At 49.9% G+C, this 21,712-nt stretch overlaps 1 protein-coding gene across 1 annotated transcript in view; it reads right to left on the bottom strand.

Annotated features, from left to right (window-relative positions):
- Nucleotides 1-21,712, bottom strand: part of KAZN (kazrin, periplakin interacting protein) — a 135,119-nt gene that overhangs the window by 29,906 nt on the left and 83,501 nt on the right. Inside the window, exon 3 of the mRNA XM_072354623.1 lies at nt 15,600-15,768. Within this exon, the coding sequence (XP_072210724.1) occupies nt 15,600-15,768 (169 nt within the window). The remainder of the gene's footprint in view (nt 1-15,599; nt 15,769-21,712) is intronic.

Below are 21,712 nucleotides of genomic sequence, written 5' to 3'. Positions count from 1 at the left end.
CTGACATCTCAAGACAACACAGAAGTATCGAGCTCCCTACCAGACCCAATGGCATGTCAATGGGGAATCATCTGAACAGCAGATTCACACCCACGGCTTGAACCAACGTCATGGTGCTGGATAAAGCTGCTCTGCAATGGAGATTTAAGGCATTGCTTTTTGCTACAGACACACTGCATATAAAGGGATTTTTGTCCCGGTGGCAAAGTGTTAAGTAAAAGCAATTTGGTCCTCAAATGGAGCCATTTGGGTGAGCGGACACCACTGGGAGGTGGTAAATGACCCCTGGGAAGAGCATCACTGTCCTCACAGCTCCATGCTCAGCTCAGCACCACGGATGAAGCATCAAATCCCAGCACCGGGTTTGCAACGCTTTGCTGCAGAGCTTTGAATTGCAGCTTTTATCGTCTCCTCACACTCTGGCTGTAACATCCAAAGCAATCAGAGCCAACCGATTCTTTCCTATATTTACTCCTTAAAGCAGAGCTTTCTTGTGTGGGGCAGAGATTACGGGTTTGGGGCTCCTTTGCATTCATTTCCCATTAATGACTCAACCACCGCTGCCTCCTCTTGCTCAGACGAAGCTCGCTGCGAGTTCAACTAACTCAACAAACACCCATTTAAAGCAGTTTAAAAGAAAACAGAGAAAAACTGGCAACTAGCAGAATCTTTGAAAACAAAAATCCCGGCAACACCGAGAGTGTTTAAAGGCACTTCAAAGGGAGCACACTGTTATCAACCCGAGCGGGATGCTAATGTTTGCATGGAGCTATTGCTGCTCATTATTCATCCTCCTTCTTGGCACTGGAAGCAGTTAGGAACTCATCACCCAGAGCTCTCAGCAGTGCTAGCATAGCAAAAACTCCCTGCTATCGGCATGGTCCATCTGGGGGTCTTTTACTCCTCCAGTTATAGAGGGAACAAGGCAACCCTAAGTCTGCAGAATATAGCATCAAACCACAGGGTGGGATTGGTCCCCATTGTGGCCATGCAGAGGGCTGAGGGCTGGAACTGCACCCGGTGCTGTGGGATTGGGTTGGGTTCGTTCTGAACTGGGATTTTGTGCTTGGGTTGATGGTTGGACGTGGTGATCTTGGAGGTCTTTTCCAACCTTAATGAGTCTATGGTTCTACAACACGGTTAGTGGGTACGGAGGGGACGGATGGTTGGACTTGGTCATCTCGGAGGTCCTTTCCAACCTTAATGATCCTATGATCCATGGACCATAAGACCAGAGCATCTCCAGCAGCAATGGGATGGAAGCTGCTGGGTTTCCTGCCCTATCTCACCTCCAGCCCAGCAGCAGAAGCACAGAGCACACAAACCCCAAACACCCTAAATCTGACATCTGTTCCCTGCCTACAATGAGAACCTAAGAAATGAGGTGTGTGCAAGATGTTACACCGCATTGCAATACATGTTGTCCTGAGCAGATGAAGGACAAATGCCATGGGCTGAACAGACTTCACCCAGCACAGCTCATCTGCAGGGTTAGCATATGCAAGATCAGGACCTAAATTTGTTCCCTGCCTCCTGGGACATTGATAACTCAATTTGCTCGTTGTCGTGCCGTGCAGACAGATAGCAGAGCAGTGTACGGCAGTGATACAACCCCTGGCTGTCACATTGCATTTTTGTGTGCCAAGACATCAAGGTTGGGAAGCAGCAGCTCAGGAGACAGGAGCTGTAGCCCTGATTCTACTGCAGGGATGGTCACAGTGGGAAGCAAGGCTCATGCCAGCCCAAGTGTTTGCTATGAGAAGCATAGATCGCAGCTCTGATTATCAGGAGCCGCGTGCAGCAAGGCAGGGCTCTAATTTCACCCATCAAAAACACAAATGTCATGAGAGAAAATGAAGGCTGTTATTACAGCTCCGATCCTGTGACCCCTATTTGCAATATACAGCTTTCAAAGAATCATTCAGATTGGGAAAGATCTCCAAGACAATCCTGTCCAATCACCCGCCCCATTATGCCCACTAACCATGGCCCTACGTGGAACCATAGAGTGACTGAGGTCAGAAAAGCCCTCCAAGATCATCCAATCCAACCATCACCACCATGCTCACTAAACCACATTAAAAAGCACTAAGGCTGGAAAAGACCTTTAAGACCACCAAGTCCAATCCTACCCTCCCCATGGCCCTCAGTGCCAAACCTCCATGGTTCTTGAACACCTCCATGGATGGAGACCCCACCGCTTCCCTTGGCAGCCTGTCTAGGGCTGGTCCCTTCATGGCAGTGACTGAGAAGGGCTACACACTGGTGCCCAGGTCAGGCAGTGTTGGCTAAGTGGCTGGGGATCCTCGTGCATAAAGGAAAGAAGCACGGTGATTCATCCCACTCCTGTGCACAGCTGCCATTTCTACCTAAGAAAAACGAAACCCCACTGAAATCAGCAGCGGCTGCTACATTTTATTCCTCCCTTAATCTAAACATATAGTCATAAGAGCAAGGTATTTGCTATAAGGAAATGAGCTGTCAAGTGATTTACGGGCTTGCTCTGTTTCAGCAGCTCCAAGCCTTCTCCACTGCCTATTTTTAGCAAGCTGTAAATTAAAGGCAATAAGGGACGGGGTGGGAGCCAGGTTCAGAAATTTATAGAGCCAACTTATCTACCTCTCCATTACCCCAGTGTGCCATAACTGCAGCATCCAGTGCCACACGCACCATTATCACAGATTCATAGAATGGTTGGAGTTGGAAAGGACCCTCAAGGCTATCAGGCCCTGCACTGAGCAGGGATACCTACAGCCCCATCAGTGCTCAGAGCCCCATTCCCTGACCTTGGGTGTCTCTTCTTCCTTCTATCCAAGCCAAATCTCCTCTCTTTTAATTGCAAACTGTTTCCCCTAATCATACATCACACAGCTGCTCACCCCCAGAGCGATGGGTGCCGACATGCACCGTGAACCCAAATCAGCTGCCATAAGCAGAGAGCCTCCAAGGGAAATCTGCCCCTTCTACCTGCGAGCTCCATCTCTCAGCTCTCTGTCAAACGTCAGTTCAATAGCAGCAGTTGCCTTATTCACATTTTATTGGTCATTCCAGCCACAATTACTCTCATAATTTCCATCAACAAGAACCGGGGTCCTGTACTGCACAAACTTTTATTTGCGGCGCCTCTGCTGTAAACGATTACAATAATTATTCTCCCTCCCATAAAAGCACTTTCTATACAAGAGCTTTAACAATGGAAAGTTATTACCAGAGCTTTAACAATAGAAAGCTATTACCAGTGTCCTTATTTGTGAGAGCGAGGCACAGGGAGATCAAATGAATTGCTGGAGATCATTCAGTGACTCGCGGATGGGAGCAGAACCGTCAGCCTCCAGCCCTCCACCCAGCATTGACTTGGGCAGGGAAAAAGACATACAACCTTGCAGAGCATATCAAAAGGGAAAGCTCTCCCACTCATGGGGATAAGTGGACTGGGGAGATGGGGAATGGAAGGAGTAGGACTGGGGACACTGGGACTGAGGATGCTGAGTGATACTGGGACTGAGGACATTGACACTGAGAGTGGGACTGGGGTCAATGGGGACACTGGGAGTGGGGACATCAGCACTGGGGATGCTGAGTGATGCTGGGACTGTGGACATGGGCAGTGGGGGCAATGAGGGTACTGGGAATGGTGGGAGTGGGATTGGGGGCACTGGGAATGGGACCAGGAGCAATAGGAACGGAAGGAGTGGGATAGGGAACACCAGGACTGGGGACATTGGGGACATGGGACAAATCAGCACTGGATCCTGACCATTCTGGCCAGGGCAATTCACTCAAGCACCAAAGGAGCACTTATACGTCCCTGGGGCTCTCCCCTCTCAGAAGTATTTTATGTGACAGTTTATTTCAGAGGAAGAGCAGACCTTAATCAGCAAAAGGGCTATGAAGAAACAGATTATTTATACAAAATTGCATCCTGCTACCAACCAAGATGAAATCCTCCGAGGCAGCTATTATGGAGATCGCCCAGAGGAAGGGAAATTCAGCAAACCAGATTATCTCTAACAGGCTTATCCCATGGAAAAAAAGAGAAAGCCATCAGATAGCTCCAAAAGACAATTAATGAAAGGTAGGCAAGAGGGGAAAATGTAACAGGGTGACAATGAGGGGGACATCTATAGGATTGGCATGGCTGATCCGGAATGAGGGCACTGTGCTCTGCTGGAGGAGGAAAGGGATTTGGAGGTGCTCGGGTCAGGACATGATCCATGGGGGGCTTACATTGCCACAAATACTCCCATCATCTTGGGAACCCAAGAGCGAAGCTGTCACTGGCTCTGCACACAGAGCCACAGAATCCTTAAGGTTGGAAAAGACCACTAAGATCACCCAGTCCGTCCACCAACCCACCAAATGAACTCATCCAAAACCATACAAGGGTGGTGACACACTGGAACAGGTTGCCCAAGGATGCTGTGGATGCCCCATCCCTGCAGGCATTCAAGGCTGGATGTGGCTCTGGGCAGCCTGTGCTGCTGGTTGGTGACCCTGCACACAGCAGGGGGTTGGAACTGGATGAACGTTGTGGTCTTTTTCAACCCAGGCCATTCTATGATTCTATGAAGGAATGGCACAAACAGGACCCAAGAAGCCTGGCAAGACCACAGATTGACCTTAAGCGCATTTACTTTTCATCTTTAAAACGTAAATCTCAAGCCCATAAAAACACTGGCAGCAGGCACCGGAAGGCGCTCAGCGTGCTCTTCTATCGCTCCGCAGGGCAATAGGCTTCATCCTGTTTCCTCTGGCCCCAGATCAAGCAGGCTCCTCACAGGAATTTTCCATTATCCCGTGGCAAACATACCAGGGCAACGCGGCACTCGACTGCCTTACACTCTGACCTCCTCTATAGTGGTGAGAACGTGCATAAAGCACGGTCCATTTCTTGTAAAACACTCTGTTTCTTGTTATCCCAACACTGCAATTTGGGTGAAAAGTGGCTGGAAATCCCAGGGCTGAGATGGATGGAGGATGATGGATGGATGGATAGAGGATATTCTTGGCTCCTTCCCGTATCCTCCTCCCAGCTGCTGAGCCCTGGTGCATTTCCATTACCCAATCTAAGAGACTCAAAAGTCTTGGAGGAAATGGGAACTCATCTGCAAACTCATCTCTGAAGCCCATGCAAGCATCCCATTGCCTGCAGACAGATCCCATATGGCAAGCGATGGGTTAAGCCCTGGGCACTACAGTGGAGAGCATCCCAAGGCTTCATCTTTGGCTAGAACCAAACCCATGGTTGGCAACCAACCCAACACATTGGGCTCGAATTGGATGGTTTTTTTAAGGTCCCTTCCAAGCCAACCATCCCATGGTTCTATCATCTTTAAGGTCCCTTCCAAGCCAACCATCCTATGGTTCTTTGACCTTTAAGGTCCCTTCCAAGCCAACCATCCTATGGTTCTATGATCTTTAAGGTCCCTTCCAAGCCAACCATCCTATGGTTCTACGATCTCTGAGGTCTCTCATAACAGAAGCTGTCCTGTGGTTCTATGATTTTTAAGGACATTTCCAACCCAACCATCCTATGGCTCTCTAAACCCACAATCAGGCAATAAGAGTTGCACTGCACAGCCCCATGCTCATTGGGAAGGGGTGACCAAGGGGCACAAAAGATAATACTTCCCCCTTTCTTTCCAGAGTTCTGCTCTTGAATAACGTGGTGGCTCAGCTCCAGGTAAGCTCACCCAGCAGCACAGTTTGGATCACCTTGGAGAAGGCAGAGGGCTCCGACTCCAAAAATGCATCCTTAATTATATGTGTGTGAGCTGTTTTCCTTGGCCTGGTTGCAGGGGATAGAGAACTCCAGGCGTCTCGCCCCATAGACCTCTGCATTCAACCCACGCCCTTCGTTAAGCAGTCTGCAAACGAGCTAAAAAAGCCTTAATCCTGCAAACAGCTTCTGCAGTGCAAATAAAGAGCAACAAGCCAGGCACGGTGCGGTGAGGGGGGGGGGGGGAGAGGGAGAGGAGAAAGCGTCCCCAGGCAGCAGGGACAAAGCTCACATTGTCCCATGTGCTGCAATGAACTCCCGGGACAAAAACAATGTGGCTTTATGTCTGCAAAGGGACAAAGCTTTTCTAGGGCACAGCCAGCTCTTGCGACGTGTCCCCAGAGACGCATTTGGGATGAGGACCCACTGCAAACATTGCAGTATAAAGACACCAGACCCAACTTATTTCAGTATCTCAGTGCAATACACCATCAGCTCCTGCAAGGAGCAGGCTGTGAGCAAGGTGCAAGCACCGTGCACCTCCCCAGAGCTAAAATACCAGGGGAGCAAGGCACAGCTCCAGCCATCAATCTGTACTTACCAACTAATCATCCCTGCCAAAAATAACTCATCCAATTATCACCACGCTGTCACTTAAATAATGGATTTTATGCCTTATTATAAAGTAAAATAGATCAGAGGACGGGAAACAATTGCAATTAGTAAAACAACAACAACAACAAAAAAAAAAAAAGCCAAAAAAAAATACCCAACCCCTCTCACAACTCTGCAAGTGTGATCTGAATATACGATTAATTTGTACAAAATAAGGGCTGACTGCTTCTGACATCAAAGGGGTCAGCTCAAGCACTGCCATCCCATGCTGCACCCAATGGCAGCACCCATGGGTAGTGGTTCAGGCAGAGGAGATGGAGCACGGTGCTGTTGTGATAGCAGCATGATGGATCAGAGAACCATAGAACTGTGAAGGTTGGAAAAGACCACTGCAACCATCAAGTCCAACCATCCACCCAACCCCACCATGCCCACTAACCACGCCACAGAATCACGCAGTCAGTAACATGAGAAAAGACCTCTAAGACCACCCAGTCCAACGTCAACCTACCACTACTACGTCCACCAACCATGTTGTAGAATCATAGAGTCATTCAGGCTGGAAAAGACCTCTAAGATCACCCAGTCCAATTCCAACCCATCCTGCCGTGCCCACATCTCTCAGTGCCACATCTCCACATTGAACACCTCCAGGGATGGTGACCCCATCACCCCCCTGGGCATCTGAGCCAGCACATCACTGCTTTTAAAGAAGAAATTGCTCCTTTTCCCAATGCAGGACACATCCCCAGCTGCATCCAAGCCAGTTTGGAAAAGAAAAAAGTTGCTGATAAAAGAAATGATCAGTTGCAAAATGTTTTCAAAACAAACGAGAGAAACCCAAAACATTTTGAGTCTCCAAGATGGCATAACAGGACCTGAACAACCTGATCTTTAAAACAACATCCTTCTTCGGATCAACAAGAAAGATAACGAGCCGACAAAACACTTCCTTTTGTTTTAATACATCCTTTTAATAACCTGAGTGCTGTTGATGTGGATTGGGGTTCAAGAGAAGGGCAAATTAATTCACTAAGCATCCAGAATTAATTGTACTTAGCTCGGCTCCACGCTTCCAGCTCTGAGTTTCACCACTTGGGACATAGAACAACCTGCCTCCAGCATGGCCACGGCACAGCAGATGCCAACAGAACACCCAAAGAAACCCACTCTCCATTTAAAATAAATAAATAAAGTCTTCCACCTCCGAAAAATGTGTTAACATCTTTTTTTTTTTTTTTCACACAAATATTTTCCGTCTGAGCTCACTTTTAACAGCTTCAGCTGGATATGATTAGGAATGCAAACAAAGCAGAGGAGGGGAGGAGGCGATGCATGAGCACAGGCAAAGCCCACTGCAGCACCAAGTTCATCACGGGCTGTGAACTTCATCAACGTGGTGCTTTTCCCTTCAACCACAGAACTAATAGTGCTGATGCATCAGACGTGCCATTGTGTTCAGTAACACTGCCTGGGTCTGTGCTGCCCCAGAGGAGCTGGACATGAAGCCAAGGGATGAGACGCACCGAGACACAAACATGGCATTCTCGGTGGGGGCAGTCAGATGCAACCATCCTCCATGCATTGATTTACTTTTAAAGTAGAACAGACACTCCAGACAGTGAAGGATGAGGATGGGGACCCCAAATGGTCAAGGATGGGGACCCCAAACGGTGGAGGCTGCTATGCATCCTGGTAGTGCCTCTGGATTTGGCCATCTGACAAAAAGAAAACCCTTTTCTACAAGCAGCTGTGTTGTGTGGGGGTCTCCCATCCATGCAATACTCCATGCTCCTTCTGGTTGGAGCAGAATAGCTTATTTAATTGCTAATGAAAGGGTGAACGGGCATTTGGGGTTCATCCAGCTGAGAGCATTTAGAGCTTGGAAGCCAGAAGCAGCTCCACACCAAAGAGCTGTTGGGTTGATCCCCAGCCACTAAGACCCTGGACATGGGCTGCAGCCCTTCAGAGCCCTGGGAATCATAGAATCATTACAGTTGGAAAAGACCTTTAAGATTACGAAGTCTGACTCCAACCCACTCTCACCATGCTCACTGACCACGTCCCTTAGTGCCACATCTCCACACTGAAGGGATGGTGACCCCATGCCAATGCATTTCCACACTTTATAAGAAGAAATTCTTCCTAATATCCAACCTGAACCTCTCCCGGCACAGCTGACAGCCATCACCTCTTGTCCTATTGCTGCTACCTGAGAAAGCAGGCTGACCCATGAGCCCAGTGGGCATGCAGGCACCCCCATATCCTCACAGGGGAGAGGTGCCTCCAGGATCAGGTCATGGGGCAACAAGCAGTGCTGGGAACACCCTTGAGAAGACTGCTGGCAGCCATAACGTGATGCAAGCATGGCAACTTTCACCCAACGCAGCCCTTAATTAGGATTAGCACGATGGGTGGGATCGCCCGCCCCAAGCTACACAGCCAGAGCACAGCCTCCAGCTGGTGGGAGAGCCCAGACCTGCTCCCCTCCTCCTGCACTGTCAAAAAGAAGTCCTGGGAAGAGCCCATCCCTCTGCTCCAACCGGTTGGGACAAGCCTTGCGATGAGAGTTCCCAACCAACCAACAACGCCTTGAGAGCCTTTTGGCTGTGAGCAAGGAGGATGCTGGTGCTCAACTCCATGACGGCTGGGAGCAGGTGGGCAACGGCTGCTTTAGGTGCATCGTTTGCACCACGAGCCAGCTGTGCAACAGGCTGCAATGTGAGGAGCACTCACTTTGCAGCTGTAAGTCAATGGGAATGAAACTACAGCGCAACCTGCACCAAGAGCAAAACTTTCCTTATCCACGCTACCACTCTGCAGCAATAAAATAAAGAAAATCTCCCTGGCTTGCCATCATTTCTATGAAGCAAACCAGGGAGTGCAGCAGGTTGCTGCTTGCCTGGCTAAGCAGGCAGGAAGGGAAGCGCCCGCCGCAGGCAGATCCAAGCAGGTTGGGACGGCGCGGGCTCTGCTCTGCTGCACGGGCATTGGGTGCACAGAGCTGAGCATGGAGCTGAGCAGTGAGCTGTACAGAGCTGAGCACTGAGTTGCACGGATGCTTCCGACAGTGCCCGCAGCAACACGGTCATGAATAATGCAACTTCCCTGCATGCCAGCTCTCCCCCTTCTATCATGATGAAATGCATCAGCAATTTAAGACGCACTTTCTGCTGCCTCACCGAGGTAAGTTTGGGCTAAAATTTGGAGAAAAAATGGCTGCGTGTGGCTGAGGGCAATAGTCATCCAGCTTGAGAGTAAGCACCTGTACCAGGATCCATGGGATCTGCTTTGGTCCAGATGCACTCCCCACATTTATTCCCCAACACGTTGGAACAAAGGGCATCCATCACACTTCAACCCTATCTCCACCCCGTGCTCCACGCTGCTTTATTTTCTCCACCATTTCCTACTCTTCTCCAACAAAAAGCACGATGACCACTTTTTGGCAACGTTAATTACCAATTTAATACTTCTCTCTTAAGGATGTACACAGATTTACAATGAGATCAGAGCAGTCCCGCTAATCAGGGATAAACCCAGCACACTACAGAGGGTTATTGGTTTTTATTAGTCTTTCTTGTTGGTCTAATTGATGGTATTACCCTCTGAACTGCGTACACACGCTTAAAAGAAATTCAAGATAGGCTGGAAGCAGGGCCCAAGGGAAGCAGTGTGTGCTTAACAGCTTCATGCCATCACCTGCAGCCAAACCCACTCTTCTCCCCAAGGATATTTGGTGTGAGAAAAGCTTTTGGCCAGCAAGAACAAAAGAAGACATCCCAGCACTGGGGATTTTCATAGAATCATAGAAATCGTGAAGGTTGGAAAAGACCACTAAGATCATCCAGCCCAACCCCAACCCATCCCTACTGTGCCCACTGCCCATGTCCCTCAGTGCCACATCTCCACATTGAACCCTTCCAGAGATGGTGACTCCAAGTCACCTCCCTGGCACTTGGTTTGTCCCCAGGCACTGTTGAACAAGGCGTTGGTGCCATGGCTGAGCACAGTGATGAGGTCAGAGGTGTGATGTCCCACCATCGATGGGCTGTTGCTGACACACCGCCAGCTCTACTCATTGATGCTATCAGGATGGGTTACTGCCGCCAACAAGTGGAGTTAAAGCCTTATCAGCATATGGGTTTTTAATCCTGTGCTGTGATCACTATCACGTTATTGTTGGACTAATTAACAGGCAAAGATCTCAAAGCTTTTTCATCCAGGCCTTCCTTTTTTTTTCCTGTTGCTGTTTCTGCCTCTCAACACAAACAGGCAGAAAACAACAACAAACATAGCAAGGTGCAGCACCAGGCACGGCAGGTACAACATGTAGGTACAACATGGCACCCCAGTCCTCAAACCACAGCAGCACTGTATAAACCTCCTCAAATCTCAGCCCGAGATAACATGGTCCCATTGAAATGAAAAGAAGTCAGTGAGGAACCTACAAGGCATTCAAACCAGTTTGGTTTGTTTGGCTCTGAGAAGAGGAGGTTGAGGGGAGAACTCATTGAGGCCTACAGGCCCCGCCATGGAGGCCCTACAGGCCCCGCCATGGAGGCCCTACAGGCCCCGCCATGGAGGCCCTACAGGCCCCGCCATGGAGGCCCTACAGGCCCCGCCATGGGCTCAGTGGGGCTGACACTACTTAAAATTCCAAGTAGAGCTGAATTTGGAGTTTTTTTCCTCCCGGACATCTCAACATATCCCACTAAAACCTTCACAGCCATCTCCAAGTTTCTTCTGAGAGAATCTTTTTCCCCCCATCTCTGCAGCTTGAAAGAGCGTCTAGACTGCCTAAACCCAGACATCAAAGTTCAATTCTTCAAATCTCTTCCTTAAATCAATTTGCTCTGCTTTCCACCCCGTACACAGCACATCTCCGTAGAAAACAGGCACACACTTCCAGGACCTGTAAGCCTACAGCAAATTTCGATCTGCTATAATATCTTACAGCAATCTGAGATGTCTTTTGGGGAAAAAAAAACAACCCAAACAACCAACAAACACTGCTTTATGATGGGAGAGCAGAGACTACTCCTCCAGCGAGTGTATTTAATGCAGATTTGAAAGGCATGAGATGCTTCTGTGGTGCTAATCATGACCCAATGGGTCTTCCCACTTGGTCCATCAGCCATAGCCAACAGCAACCCCAATGCATTTCTCCCTTACCTTCAAAGGGAGGACATGATGGACAATTTGGTTAAAAATAACAGGCTGGAGTTTAAGCATATGGGCGTTCTGTGCTCAGCTATCACTGCCATGCAGATGTGGTACTTAAAGACTTGGTTTAATGAGCAATGCTGGTGGTAGGTGGTTGGACTGGACGATCTCAGAGGTCTTTCCCAAACTTTAATGGTTTTATGGTCTTGGTGCTTCAGTGATGTGCATACAGGACTGGAGAACCCTCCTGCTGTTGGGCAGCCAAGCAATTTGTCAACGTGCTGTCTGTGCATAACCCTTTATCCCAGCACTCAGAAGACTGCACTGTATGTTTCATCTGTAAGAAGGGCAGATATGGGTGCTGCAAGGTACCTCTGCCTGCTGGACAAATAACCATGAGAGCTGTCAAAGCAAAAGGAAATAACATTCACTTTTTGACCATTCAAAGATGAGGTGGTTTGTGGGTCTATCTTTTCTTCTTTCCAACCTCCCTACACATGCAGCTGTCACATGGTTTTACAGTGGTGTTTTAAGAGCACAAACGTACAGCCCCTTCTGCAAAGTCCGTGTTTGTATAAGAAAGAAAAGGCAAATGAAAACAGAGGCCGGGTTACAAAACCCAAACACTGCCCGCGGCCTCGCTGTGCCTGCAGAAGAGGCACAATCCTGTTGCATCTCTGCAGAAATCTACTTGTCATCAGCAACACCAGCTCCCTTCATTCTGCTTCATCATCTGAGTTGGAAGGGACCAGATAGCCACAAAGGGTCCAACTCCCCTACACCAAACAGGGACACTGACAGCTCCATCAGGTGCTCACTGCCCTACAGCTAAATCACATCCCTAAACCACAACCCTCAGCCAGATGGGAGGGTGTGGGGATGAGTTTTTCCCCTTCCCTTTTCCACGACACCAATAACTTTCCCAAACAGAAGTCATCAGAAGGACTCGATCTACCAGGATGGCCAATTCACCGGGGTTTTCGCACACCCCGGTTGTGCAAGCTGCTGCGTCAGCCTCCAATTCTCTTTATCTCACGCGTCACTGTCAACAAGGAATTACGAGAATTGAATGTTAACAAGCTGCAGACGGAAGCATCGCTGCATGCCATGCTCCAGCTGAAGTTTGCTGCCTCACTTCAAGCCACGGCCCCGCTCGGTGCTGCAGCAACGATCATTTATCACTATCCTAAGGCTTAAGCTAACCATGCCAAATGAGGCTTATGAATAGGAAAGCTGCAGATACATCAAGATACTTCAAATTAACATCAAAAGCCGAGATGTGACGGGGACCAGGCTGCAGCCAGCTCCTCGAGTCTAATGCAACCACATGGATATTACTACGCTCACTGATTTCCCAGGGCACGCTGCTGTAGCAGGAATAGCGCAGCAAGACCTTGAGCTTGCAATGCACGTGGTGCATAACTGCTCCAATATCTGACTGGGTTGTGATATCAGAGTTCCTCAGGCTCCTTTGCAACATCAGCTCTCAAGCTCTGGAAGAACAAGCAGCAGGGAAGATTAGTGGTGAATGTACTCATGCACACACCAGCATCCCCTCAAGTGTATAAAGCATCGCGTGGTACCGATGCTACCGAAGTGGGAAGCAAGATGAGCTGAATGCTGAGCGAGGTCTTTATTAATAACACTTAGCTACTGATTGTGCTTTACATCTTCAAGCACTTTGCCTACGTTAATTAATTAAGGTGTTTGACGTTTAACGCCGGGAGGAGATTGCAGCCAAAGCACTGGGCGAGATGGGCTGACCGCCTGGCTCAGCACACACTGCTTAGCTCCCCTGAACTTCACGTTTCATACAACCATGGAATGGTTTGAGTTGGAAGGGACCCTAAAGGCCATCAAGTCCAACCTCCTGCAATGAACCTGACCTTGGGTGTCATCCAACCTGGTTCAGGTCGGACGGGGCCATGAGCAAACCTGATGTAGTGCTTGATTCCAATGGCAGGTGTTGGAATTGGATGGTCTTTAAGACCCCTTCCAACCCAACCATTCTGCCATTAACGCTCACACAAAGGACTGTTACAACACACAGATTCCACTCCTACCTCCATACGCACGCCCACCACCCAGCCTTGCTCTCACCCTGCCGAATTCCTCCACTTTTGGTTTGAATTACAGTAAAATGCCCTTGAAGCACACCTCACCGCAAGAAATAGCACGCTGCAGCACGGAGACGTCTCAGTGCACACAAAAAGGGCAGAGTTATTACCTCGAGCTGTCTTCAGCTGCACCCTAATTAAATGAATAACACATTTCACAAAGGCAGCGTTAATTACCGAGCCAGGCATGCACTGACCTCGGCTCACAGAGCTTCAGATGGGCCCACAGCACCCACACAGCCAACAGGACCTGGGGACCACACCACTGAGTGACTTCAAAGCCTGAATTCACCCTTGTGACCCACAGGCTGGTCTGTCCACCATGCCATAGAACCACTGAATGATTAAGGTTGGAATAGACCTCCGAGATCACCACGTCCAACCATCCTCAGTGCAGAACCAACCCAACCCCACAGCACTGGGTGCATTCTCAGCCCTCCACAGGGCCACGATGGGGAACGGATCCCGCTGATGTTTAACAGGTGGGATCCATCCCTCCCTACAGCAAAACCCAACAGGTTGGCTGGAACAAAGCCAAAAATTAATCCCTTGCAATCCATGCACAACACCATGCTTAACACCATGCACAAAACCATGCTCAACAGGGCATGGCAATGAGAGCGCAACGGTGATGCTGCCTTACAACAGCCCCAAGCAACCCCAAAACCGAACCGCTCAGCAACACACAGCCCCATTCCAGGGACAACAGCAGTAAACAAGTAACAGGGAAACAGAACTCAGTGCCATGAGTGGCATAGAGGTGTAAGGGGAGGGCTCACACCGTGCGTGCCCTGACACTGTGGCTGCTTGGGGTGAATTATGGCACAAGGCTGTGATGATCTTGGGGTATTTAACAGATCTATTTGCATTCAGATCCTTTAAGCTAACAGCGAGTGCCTTGCTGAGCAGAAAGCACTGAATTTCAGCCAGAGCAATGCAGAAGCAATCTTCCCCCCCCTCCTCCACACACACACACACAAACACACTCCTCTCTGGATGCAAAGCTCAGCACAAACCCACAGCATCAACTCCCTGCACCCCACTGCCAGCCTGGCCTGTGCTGCATGCCCTTAACTCTAGGGGAGGGGATGTAGGATGGCATGGGGGAGGCATGCAGTGTAGTATGGGGGCTCTGTAGAATGGCATGGGATGCTGCATAGGGCGGCATGCAGGGGCATGTATGGGGATGGCATATGGGCTACATAGGGTTGCATGTGTAGGGTAGCACAGAGGGACCGTGCAGAGTGGTATGGGGCGCAGAGTGGTATGGGGGGGGGGGGGGGGGGTGTTTAATAGGGTTGGTGTGCAGACAGCTGTGCAGAGTGATATGGGGGCTGTATGGGGATGGCCTGGGGAGGGGGGGGGGGGGTCATGCAGGGTGCCACGCAGGAGGCTGCATTGGGTGCATTGGTATGGGGGGGGAGGTTCGTGCAGGGCGGTACGGAGGAGCAGCGCAGGACGGCATGAGGGAGCTGCATGTGGGCATGGGGGGGGGGGACTGCGCAGGGTGGCACAGAGGGGCTGGATAGGGTGGTAGAGAGGCTGCATAGCAGGGCACGGGGAGGGGGGGGTGCAGGGGGTGGCACAGGGGGGCCATGCAGGGCGGCATGGGGGCGGACGGCGCACACCGACCGCAAATGGGGGGGGGGGGTCCCAGCTGAGCCTGCAGGTCCCCCCCCGCCCCGCAGCCCTTCGCCCCGCAGTGAGCGCCGGCGCTGCCGCTCCGGAGAGGAGAAGATGGCTGCGCTGACTTCCCAAATTACGAAACCGGTTGGGGAAGGGAAAAGCAAAACGAGCAGGAAGAGAGCAGGTAAAAAAGCGAACGGAGCGGGGAACCGGCTGGGGAAGGAGGGAGGGAGGGAAGGAGGAGCGGGGAGGGGGGGGGGGGGACCGAAAGAAAAGAGAGGAAATAAAGCAAAGCAAAAGCAAAGCAAAATCAAAAGGCAGGTCATAATAATAGGTGAAAATAAAGCGTTGCCCACCTTGCGGGCCGTGCTCCATGGGCGGCTCGCTGCCCAGCTCGGCCAAGCGGCGCCCGGTGGCCGCCAGCTCCGCACGCAGCGCCGTCACCTCCTGGCCCGCCGCCTGCAGCGCGCCGTCGATGCGCAGCGCCAGCTGCCTGTTGTCGTCCATCATGTGCAGGATTTTGGCCTGGGGGGGGGGCAAAAGGGGGGGGGGTGAGGAGGGGAGGGAGGGAGGAAGAGGAGGAGAGAGGTGAGTGGGGGTGTGCGTGTGTATGGGGGGGGTAAGGGGGGTGGGAGGGGAGAAGGGCGGGGAGGGGGCGGGGAGAAAGGGGGTGGGAGGGGGAGTGGGGATGGAGGGGGTGGGATATGGGAGGGGGGTAAAGGGGGTCGTGAGGGGGGTTGAAGGGAATGGGAATGTGTAAAAAGCGAGGGGGGGTGGAAAAGGGTATAGGGAATTGCAAGAGGGGTGTATAAAAGGGAATGCGGCTTTGCAAAGGGGGGTGTGGAAGGAATGAGGTTTATGCAAAGAGGGGGTGCAGATGGAAAGAGGGCTTTGCAAAGGGGTGTGCGAAAGGAATGGGGTTTTGCAAAGAGGGGGTGCAGATGGAAAGAGGGCTTTGCAAAGGGGTGTGCGAAAGGAATGGGGTTTTGCAAAGAGGGTGTGTGTGTAAGGGATGAGGTTTGCAAAGGGGGGTGTGGAAAGGAATGGGGTTTTACAAAGAGAGGGTGCAGATGGAAATGGGGTTTTGCAAAGGGGTGCGCAGAAGAGAATGAGGCTTTGCAAAGGGGGGGTGCGGATGGGAATAGGGCTTTGCAAAGGGAGGTGTGAAAGGGAAAGGGACTTTGCAAAGGGAGGTGTGAAAGGGGATAATGGGGCTTTGCAAAGGGGGGGTGCAGATGGAAATGGGGCTTTGCAAAGGGGTGTGCAAAAGGAATGGGGTTTTGCAAAGGGGATTGCAAAAGGGACATTGCAAAGAGGGGGTGCATAAAAAATGAGGCTTTGCAAAGGCGTGCGTAGAAGGGAATGAAGGTTTGCAAAGGGGGGGGGATGCAGATGGAAATGGGGCTTTGCAAGGGGTGATGCAAAAGGAATGGGGCTTTGCAAAGAGGGGGCTGTAGGGGAGTGAGACTCTGTAAGAGGGGCTCTGCAGGGGGGGTGTAATAGGGAATAGGGCTGTGTGGAATGCAAAAGGGAATGGGGTTGTGCAAAGGGGGGGGGGTCAGTGTAATGGGGGACTCTGCAAGGAAGGTGTTAAAGGGAATAAAGCTGGGTGAGGGGGGGACAGTGTGAGGAGAGGCAAAAGGGAATGGGGCTGTGAATGGGGATCTGCAAGGGGAGTGTGGAAGGGAATGGGGCTGGGCAAGGCAGGGGGGGAATAGGACTGGAGGGGGAGTTTTGTTATAGGGGGGGGTGCAAAAGGCAACGAGGATGTATGGGAATGCACAAGGGAAGGGGGCTGCACAGTGGGGGGGTGCTGTAACCCTCCAATCCCCACCATGGGACAGGAGGATGAAGAGGGGTCTTTGTGCCTTGTTTTTGATTGGGGGGGCTGCTAGGGGATGCAGTGTTGCGGCAGCTGCTGCATTACTGCCATGCCCACATTCCCAACCCCCTCCCCCCCCCTCGGTGTCTCCGCAGGTGCAGGGAGCACTGCAGTGCGGCCAGGGCAACCTGCAGCACTAATTAGTGCTACTGTTAATTGGGCTGCAGCGGGCAGAGAGAAAACCCCGCATGCTCCCCCGTGCCCATCCGTGCTGGGGAACAGCTGGGCCCTAAAGCTGATGTGGGTCTCCAAGCAGATGGGGTTCCCCCTGTATGGAATGGGGGATCCCGAGCTCACGGCTCCTGCTCAGAAGGTTTAAACCCTCAATATCAGGATGAAATGAAGCGCTGAGAAATGAATTCATTCCCTTTTCTCCTATTCGTATGAAAGGAAAAGACTAATTAAATAGCCCAAATTAGAAACTTTAGTTCCTCAAATTGCTTTGCTTTTCCAGCAAATGTGGCCCCAGGGGATGGCAGTCACAGGTGGCATGGAGGGGTTGGAAAATAGGAGCATCTTTCTGCAAAGGTACCCTTGAAAAGCTGAAAAACCCATCGGTTTTGGCCAGCCTCCTTTAAGAGCATCACATTCCAGCAGGCTGCTTCTCAGGAATATATGGATAGCATGAATGGGGAAGGCTTGAGAATGCTGCCCATCCTGCTTGCTCTCACTGCAGCAAGTTGGAGTCATGGGATGGTTGGTGTTGGAAGGGTCCCTCAAGGCCATCAGGTCCAACTGCATTGCACTGAGCAGGGACACCCACAGCTCCATCAGTGCTCAGAGCCCCATTCCCTGTCCTTGGGTGTCTGCACCACCTCTCTGGGCAGCTTGTGCCAGTCAGTGCCTCACCATGTTCTTGAGTGAAGGGAATGTGAGTAGTGTGGGAGATGGAAAAGGGTTGGGTAGCACATATGTACCATTCAGGCCTTCCAAACCCCTCAGATTACCATTCTAAGTTTAATAGGTAGGGTACGCAAAGGAACCGGTCTAACTAAACGGGGGAAGCCTTTTGTGTTGGGAACGACCGTAATCTAATACGACCCTTTGGCATGATTCAATTAAATCCTTTCTTTTCCAATTAAACAATCATCCAGAATTTAATAAAAACCAATTTCTACGCGTCGTCCTCTAGAACGATGACCTCTGAGATTGGATGGGCTTATGTAAATTCTGCTGATGGCTCTTTATCTGCTTGCTTTGTCACCTCCACCAGACACAAAATGGCCTTTATGTTATTTTCTCATCTGCTCAATGGATCTCTGTTCTGTTTGCACTAAGAATTCCCGAAGTGTTGTTCCCAATTGGAGCAGACCACCGAGATCATCTAGACCAACTGTCATCACCATGGCCACTAACCCATGTCGCCATTTCCCCTGTGATAAGTGCAGTAAAACATCCTTGTCTTTGGTGAGCTGTTTGGAGACCCCAAAACCAGAGCCAATCCAGCTTGTAAAGCGTCTTGGGTGGGGGAATTGCATCATCACAGCTTAAGGCAGCGAAACCAAGCTGAGTTCTAAACCCCCCACACTGACACGTCCCAGTTACCTCAGTGCAAACCTGGGGGAATCCCATTGGGAAGGGGGAGCTGTGAAAACTGTGATCCGAGGGATCTGCTTCTAGTAAAGCTGTGTTATGATAATAGGAAGCAGACTTCTGGGCCCCTGGCAAACAAATGGCTTCCATAGCATATTTCACAGCTGAGCGCATCGATGGCACCGGCTTTTCTGCAGCTCTGTTAAACCCAACTTCTCTTTAATGAATTTCAGCAACCCAAAGTATCCACATCCTGCCTGTGCTTCAGCTTTTATGGGAAGACGTTGGGTCCTCTCCCCACCGAGGAGCCTCCTCTATCGCATATCTATCACATAGTACCCATGGATCATCCAGTCCAAGTCAACCCCACCTCCATCATGCCCACTAACCATGTCTCCCAATGCCACATCCCCGTGTTTATTTAACACCTCTCTAACATTTGGTAGAACTTCTTGTCTCCCAAAAGCACCTTTCCATCATGGAAGAGAGAAACAGGGAGCAAAGAGAATGCAAGTCAATCCAAGTCCATGTGAAACGCCATTTCCTCTTCCTTCCCAGTCACAAATGAGAGGGGAGAAGTGGGGTTGGCTTTTGTGTAAGCATGGGGTGAGATCGAGTCCTACAGCATGGAGCCAGCTCTTGGGAAAGCAGAATGGGAAGTCCACCGAGACATCTGCTCTGCAGACCCAATTTGCATCTGCTCAGACACTATTATAAGGATCAGATAAAAGCTTAAATGAATGGGGAGAATCTGAAGCTCCTTCGATAGCAGGAAATAATTGCCAGGGAAAAAAAGTCCTGTGATCAATCAGCAGACAAATATATACTTAAATTAGGTGTTAGTGGGACGGATGCAAGAAAGGTGATTATGGGTTGCCTCTGTGTTTCCTTTGGCAACGAGGATGACACACAGGGTGGGTCAATGCACCCTATCATTAATAAAGCATCAGCATTCCTCTGACAGCTTCTTTGTCCTGTGAAGTCAATTCCTATCAGCATCTGACATTAGCAGGGGGAAATTCAGCTGCCTTTGAGTTTTCAAGACCCCCTTGATGCTTGCATAGGGCAGGTAGCAGGCTAGCCCTGTGTGGTGTGTTGGGCAGGAGGCAGGAGCAAAGCCTTGCACCAGTGCCTAGGCTATCCTGCTTTAGTGCAATGCAAGAAAAATAAACCCAAACCCACCATGTTTGGGTATTGCACCATCACACGTTTGGGCTAATCATACTGAAATCCACTGGTGGTTGATGGACCCTAACGTAACAGCCAGCCATGGGAGCACACGGGCATGATTCTTTTAATAAAGTTGGTTTAACTTCTGACATACATTAAAAAATAATAATAATCCATAACTGCAAGCGTGATAAAGTATCTTAGTATTAAATCAATACTGAGGCGATTAGCAGCCTTTGAAGTATTCCAGCCCTAAGTCAGCCTGTGGCAGGCTGTCTCCAAGAGGACTGAAAGATGCCCGGAGTTGGGAAGTTTGGATGTGCTAAAATGGAGCTGGAGATAAGAACTGATACTGATGGTGGGAGGGCTTTAAGGAGGTGATGCCCATAAAACCTTTTGTTCCAGTGCAAGTGGAAAGATAAAACCTCTCCCATTGAGAAGCCTGTTACGGAATCATTAAGGTTGGAAAGAACCATGTAATTCATCTAGCCCAACCATCAGCCCATCCCCAATGTGCCCACCCTTAGAATCACAGAATCATTAAGGTTGGCAAAGCCTTTCAAGTTCATCATATCCAGCCACTGACCCATCCCCACTACAGCCATGGATCCGTGTGATGGAGTCACTGGAAGAGACCACTATGGTCATCCAGCCCAACGATCAACCCATCAAAGATGAAGCTGTGTTGGCCATTGTGCCCAACAGGGTCTCCAAACCCAAGAGGTGTGACCCAAAGAGCCTGAAATACAGATATTAGGCCAGATGTGAAGCACGAGGGGCTCTGCCCCATCCATCAACACCCACTGCCAGGATGAGAACTGGGGATGGACAATTTTCATCAATTTTCTCACTTTCTGGTGGTGCTCCATTAAAACTTCATCATCCGCAGCAGTCCAGCTCGCTTCTAGATTAAGATCTGCCTCATTTGCAGTTACATAATTAGCAATTAGCCTAATTTCACTGACATTAAATTACATTTTTTTTTAAACTAAATATTATCTTTTCCAAGAAAAAATAAAATAAAACGGGTCTGCTTCAGAATATTTTATAGAAAGCAACAGCGTCATTATCCCGTTCTCAGATATAAGGTCTAGATTCTTTTAATGAAAATATTCATTATTGCTAATTTGCATCCCTTTCAGCTCTAGGAAGAAAATCGAATGAAGATGTCAAAACAGTGCTACCTGTGCCTGGGGAAAAAGGAGGTGTGGTGACCCCAAACGCACAGCGCTCTGTGTAATGGGGAAGCTCTGCATCGCCGTTGCAATTAGGAGTCGCGTTGGGTGGGAGGTGGGCAAGGGAAATCAGAGGGGGAAAACTCTACAGCTGTGAAGAGTGAGGAGGAAGGAGGGAGCGTAGAGCAGAAATAGACCCTAATTAAGCCTTCCTGAAGCTTGCTTGAGAGCTAACCCTCAAATCTTGAGGTATGCTGGGATACAGATCTACATTGGGATGGCGAAGTCGTGCTTTGGTTCCATCAGTGCAAGAAAACGTAGATTACACCTCCACAGTACACACTTCACTGAGCTTGGAGAGCAAAGCTAACATTGTTTTTTAAAAGAAAACAGGGGTGAATACTTAAAAATAATAAAAACTTGGTGAATATTCATCTGAACTCTTAAGCAAATGTGCCCTTGTCCTATTTGCATCTCTCTTGTGTTTCCCTTCCTGCGTGGCGGCGTTTTATTAGCACAAACATGCACAGAAAGTGAATTTGAAGCTTGAATACCCGAGGGAAATGAATTTTAAATTCACTTGCTGTGTGCAGTCACCCAAGAAACTTGATCATAATTGTTTATTATACTTAAATATTTATATTGTGGGAGCACTCGGGAGATAACGGGGCCATGTTGGGTGCTACACCAACACTGCTAGGTGATGTGT

The sequence above is a fragment of the Excalfactoria chinensis genome, chromosome 20 (genome assembly GCF_039878825.1).
Source record: "Excalfactoria chinensis isolate bCotChi1 chromosome 20, bCotChi1.hap2, whole genome shotgun sequence".
Classification (NCBI taxonomy): Eukaryota; Metazoa; Chordata; class Aves; order Galliformes; family Phasianidae; genus Excalfactoria; species Excalfactoria chinensis.
Note: the sequence above shows the minus strand (reverse complement) of the source record. Positions and strands in the feature narration are given on the sequence as shown.